Source organism: Fragaria vesca, linkage group LG2 (assembly GCF_000184155.1).
Source record: "Fragaria vesca subsp. vesca linkage group LG2, FraVesHawaii_1.0, whole genome shotgun sequence".
Classification (NCBI taxonomy): domain Eukaryota; kingdom Viridiplantae; phylum Streptophyta; class Magnoliopsida; order Rosales; family Rosaceae; genus Fragaria; species Fragaria vesca.
In genome coordinates, this window is record NC_020492.1 from 19,628,525 (window position 1) to 19,633,435 (window position 4,911).

The following is a 4,911-nucleotide window of genomic DNA, read 5'->3' on the forward strand; positions in this document are numbered from 1 at the left end:
AATCTTAAATATTCTTCAACACCAATAGAATGAACTAAAAATTTATACTATTAAAATACTTAGTCTAATTAATACAAATCGTGTGAATGGTTTTTTACCTTACTAATGTGTACTTTAATGCTTTGAATTCCATTTACGATTTTTTTTTCCATTACAAATAAGCTAAATAGAAGCAACACATTAATGTTTACCATACATTGACACTATCTCTAAAAAAAGAAAATGCAACACATTTTTCTCAATATTTATCGTGCACGAAATTTCAAAGTTTATTTAAGAAGATTATCGTGCTAGCTAGAGAGTGATTGAAAATGAATTTGATTTATTAGGTAATAAATTTTGACCCTTCTAAGTAACATTTCTGGCTACGCCACTGCTTTCAACGTAATTGTTCCCCAAGTAAACTATATAAATATGCCAAGTCAAACATTCTGTGATGACACCTAAGCAACACCGTCATCGTCCCCCAGACCCTTTGTGTATATATACAGGCAGAACCCCAAGCCTTTTGACACAGATCAATTAACTGAGAAAACCCAATTCAGAAGAAGCACAGTTTGGTTTGTTGTGAACTTTGATTGTTGAAGACTTGAAGATTGATATGTCAATGAAGAAGAACAGCTGCGTGTGGTTCGTGCTGGGGCTGGCGATACTGATCGTGTCGACTGAGTTTGTGCAAGTTGATTGCAGAGCGCTTCGATCCGACTCGACTGGCGAGGGATGCAAAGAGCAGGGTGATGGAGCTGAAGCGATGGCCGGAATGGGAAGCTTTGCGGTTTCGTCTAGCTTCAACTCATCGAGCAATGATAATAGTACTGATCATCGGCCTTCGTTGAGGAGCTTGATGTTTAGGTTGGCTTCTGGACCTAGCAAAAAGGGTCCTGGCCATTAGCTTCAATATTACTAGCTAGTCATCAATTTTTTTGTTCTTGGTTAATTTTTCATGTTCATGCTGCACAAAGGTGGGTGACTTGGATCTTGTAACTTTTTAGTCCAACTCGGATTTTTATACTCAGAGAGTTACAGATGTAATCTCTCGTAGCTGTAATCCTTCAGAATTAGTTCATACAATGACAAACAATTAGTCACTACTTCTCTACAGATCTTGTTAGTTCAAACGTTTTGGTATTTCGGTATATATATTCTGAATTGTAGCATAAATGATGAGAAATGAAGATGCTGCTGTTCTTGCTTTCAATGTCTGCTAGAAACTAGAAAGAACTTCCATAGTTCCATTGGTCAGCCTCAAAGATAGAGTCTCCATTGTTCATTCTGATTAGGTCAAACAACAAACCTTTCCTTTCTGATCAAATTAGACTATGGTCTTCGGTCACGAGCATATGAATGAAAGTCAGTAAAGAGCTACAAAATGTTGGTGCATAACAACCTCTAAAGATTTTGTCAACAAATTATGAGTAATCGGATATGTTTAAATATTTTGGAAATTATGGAACTAGTCCACAGATAGCCTAATTTATCAACAAAGGGTGAATATATATATTTGTGAATGTAACACCAACCAACACCTACTTATAGAGAAACGACGAGGGCTCTAAGTTTGACACTGACAAAGAACTGTAGACAAAATTGGTCAAAGATAAAATGAAGTAGAAAAAAAATAACTAGCAAAACAAAATATTCAAAAGCTTATGTTTCATCATGTTTAATCAACGTTCTTGTTTTACCAACACTTCTTCCATGTTTACAAATTCACATGACTAATGTGGCGTGGTTGGTTTGCATACAATTTCCATTTGATAAATTTGAGACAGGTATTTAATCCAAACGAAGATCATTTTCTGTACGTTGGTGCGCTCTATAATTAGTTTTTACCTTCGTTTTTCTGTTCATTACTCTTACTTGGTCCATTTCATATATACCAGCACCAGTTAAAATCCATTCCTACTATGTCACTTCCCCATCAACCTACACTCTAAAAGATTTAAGCCTCGACGTAGTTTCTTCCCTTTCCTCTTTTGCTGCCCTATTCATCAATTAGTTCATAAAAGATTCTAGTAGACCACTAGAATAGGAAATCATGGATACATATAAATACCATAACATAGGAAAGTAGGAAGTCTATAAAAAAAATATAAATAAATAAAACACACACACACACACAGGTTGTCTACAAGTCAATCAGAAGATTTATTAGTCAAATAAACCCAACTCGTGAATTTGTCGCTCGGTAATTACTCACTACCACATATTAGAAGTATCCCAAGAAAACATAATAATAACTTCACTCACTACCGGCTCTTCAATTCGTTATTAGAAGTACAAGGGATGACGCACGTCACAAAAGAAATACATTAGAAGAAGAAACGAGGAAGGAATATGATACTCAGTGAATCAGGAAACAAACATGAATATTTGAGGCCAAATAACCAATATAATGTCAAATACAAATTATGACATGTCAATCAGCTGAATAGTTAGTGTTTAACTCTACTGTACAACTAATAAAACAGAAGGTAGTCAAAAGTGAAAGAATGGAGAAAATAGCACTTGGACATGGTCATCAAGCAACTATTCTAGCTAAAAAGAAAAACTTATATATGTTATCAATTGACTCAATCCACCAGGCAAACTTAACCTAGTGCAAAAGTTAGACGTGTTGTTGAATCACCTACTTTCAGTACCTCCTCATAATAATATAGAAGCAACCGGAAATAACGTGTTTGCCCAGAAACTGATGAATTTACTGTAAGATTACTGATGAAAAATTGACAAGATCCTTAATATGACAGAGATAAATAGAAGCAATAATATAGATGCAATTGAAAAAACTGATGAAAAACAGGACTGGAAGTAACAGGATCCAGAATATGACAGAGATAAAGTTTACGTAAAGTGGAATCACACAAACCAAGAAACACAAATCACCTTTCCTTTCCCTCATATACAACTGATACAGCATAATGGGATACATGCACAGAGACATGAACACAGACCAATTTAAACATGCATGAACAAGAATAGAACTGTATAACATAGAACTGTATTAGAATGCTTTGAGGAACATATTGGCAAATACCCCTTTCACCAAAAGCATACCTACACAAGCTCAATCAGAAAGCTCTTATACCATTGCAATCCTAATATATTGATAACAAGCTAACCTCATATGATCATCATGTGAATCTCAAATTGATTAAGGTCTAATAAAAGCCCAGTGAAGTAACTACTCAAAAAACCCATAACTCACACACTCAAAAGGGACACTATCCAAAGAAAATGAGGAGCAGGGACTTCTTGTAATCTAACAACAACAATAACTATTTATATGATTCAGCATTGTAAAACTAAAAACAGTAGCAGTAAACCAAAATTTGCAATTTAGAATGCATCCTCTTTCATTAGATTGTTTTAGCAAAAGCATAACTTAACAAAGCAGATAGATGCTCAACACCAAGCCAGCACATTATATAAAACAGAGAAAACCCAAGCACATTGCAACAGTACCTAAATATATAAACTGTAATAGACTGTTATAATAGAGTAGGCATCATAAGAAATCCATAATCAGTACGAAACAGGTCATAAATTCATAACGCTAATATTAAAGCTAGAAATGCCTAACACTGACGCAGATCAGGTCGACTCCTCAGTCTTCGACTCCTCAGTCTTCGACTCCTCAGTCTTCGATTCCTCAGTCTTCACCTCCTCAGACTTCACCTCCTCACCGGGAACAGCGGCGGCGGCATCGTCCTCCACGGCGGCGGCGGGGCTACCAGTCTCGGCGGTCTCGGAAGCGCCGTTGTCAGCAGCAGAAGCAGCGGCGTTCTTAGCCTTGACGACATCGAGCATGCGCTTGCTGATCTCCTTGGAGTAGATCTGCAGGATCTTCATCCCGGTCTCACTGCCGACCTCCGTGGCGGCGGAGCCACCGGCGGCGGCGAAGGCGTCCTGCTCGATGAGGCGGGCCTGGGGGCCTGCCTCGTCGGCGGACAAGGTGCCGTAGCGTCGGGAGAGAGGGGAGGGAGTGGTGAGGGTCTCGATGAGGCGGTCGACGACTGCGTTACGGGTGCGCTCGGTCGGCGGCCAGATGCTGTAGTTGACGGCGGCGGAGGTCGGCTTCCGATCCTGTGACTCCCGCTTGGGTACTTCTTGGGATTCGACCTCAACGGTGCTCTCGGTGTCAGACATTTTTGAGCTTCAAATTTTGGGGACTGAAGGAAGCAGATTGAAATGTGAGATGAGAATGGAGTGTGAGTGAGGTGAAGTTTATAGGAGGAGAGAATGCAAGGTGGAAGGGATGGGTTACCTTAGAAGGTTTAGTATGTCTCTGAGTGGCGACGCTGGGATAGTGAGAGCTGAGACTGAAATGTGTTGATGCTTCACCTTTTTCTTCTTTTTTATTTTATCTTCAACCTTCACATTTTGGGCCTTCACAAACAAAAGTGGGCTTGTTCTTTTTATATATTGGGCCTATTTCTTTTCTTCTTCTTTTTTTGAACAGAATTGGGCCTATTTCTTTGAGTTGGTCTAAATGTGCATTACTGCATTTTGCTCCTTTATAATATAAAAATTAAAAAATTATATAACATAACGTTTGGAGATATCTACCACTCTACCAGCAAAAAATGATATAGTACCCCCTATTTTGAACATATATATAAAAAAATATAAAAATATATGATTTATCTGCTATTAATAAAGCCAGAAGGAAAGTTTGACTTTGTCAAAGGTTAAATTTTTGAACTCCCCAAACAACCCAAGTTTTATTAATCTACAGCTATGTGTAAAAATCATTGCAAGGATACAATTGTAACTTTGTAAAACAAAGCTGGAAGAGAACAATACGGGAAGATAGGAAGAGAGAAAAAATGAGAGAGGATATGCGGAAGAGAGGAAGAAGGAGAGAGAAAAAAAAGGAAGAGAGGAAGAAAGAAAGAAGGAGTATTCTAC

General features: G+C 38.0%; 1 protein-coding gene across 1 annotated transcript; it reads right to left on the minus strand.

Moving 5' to 3' along the window:
- Positions 1-3,356: 3,356 nt before the first annotated feature.
- LOC101302419 (MFP1 attachment factor 1-like) lies at positions 3,357-4,314 on the minus strand. The gene is made up of 2 exons (XM_004290887.1): positions 4,268-4,314; positions 3,357-4,172 (listed from the first exon to the last, which is right to left on the minus strand). Exon 2 carries the CDS (start codon positions 4,147-4,149, stop codon positions 3,595-3,597), a length of 555 nt encoding a protein of 184 aa, XP_004290935.1. The 5' UTR covers positions 4,150-4,172; positions 4,268-4,314; the 3' UTR covers positions 3,357-3,594.
- Between the last annotated feature and the right edge of the window lie 597 nt (positions 4,315-4,911).

What these genes read in the sequence shown, in the direction of transcription:
- LOC101302419 (XM_004290887.1), bottom strand. Translation starts at nt 4,149, where the DNA reads ATGTCTGACACCGAGAGCACCGTTGAGGTCGAATCCCAAGAAGTACCC.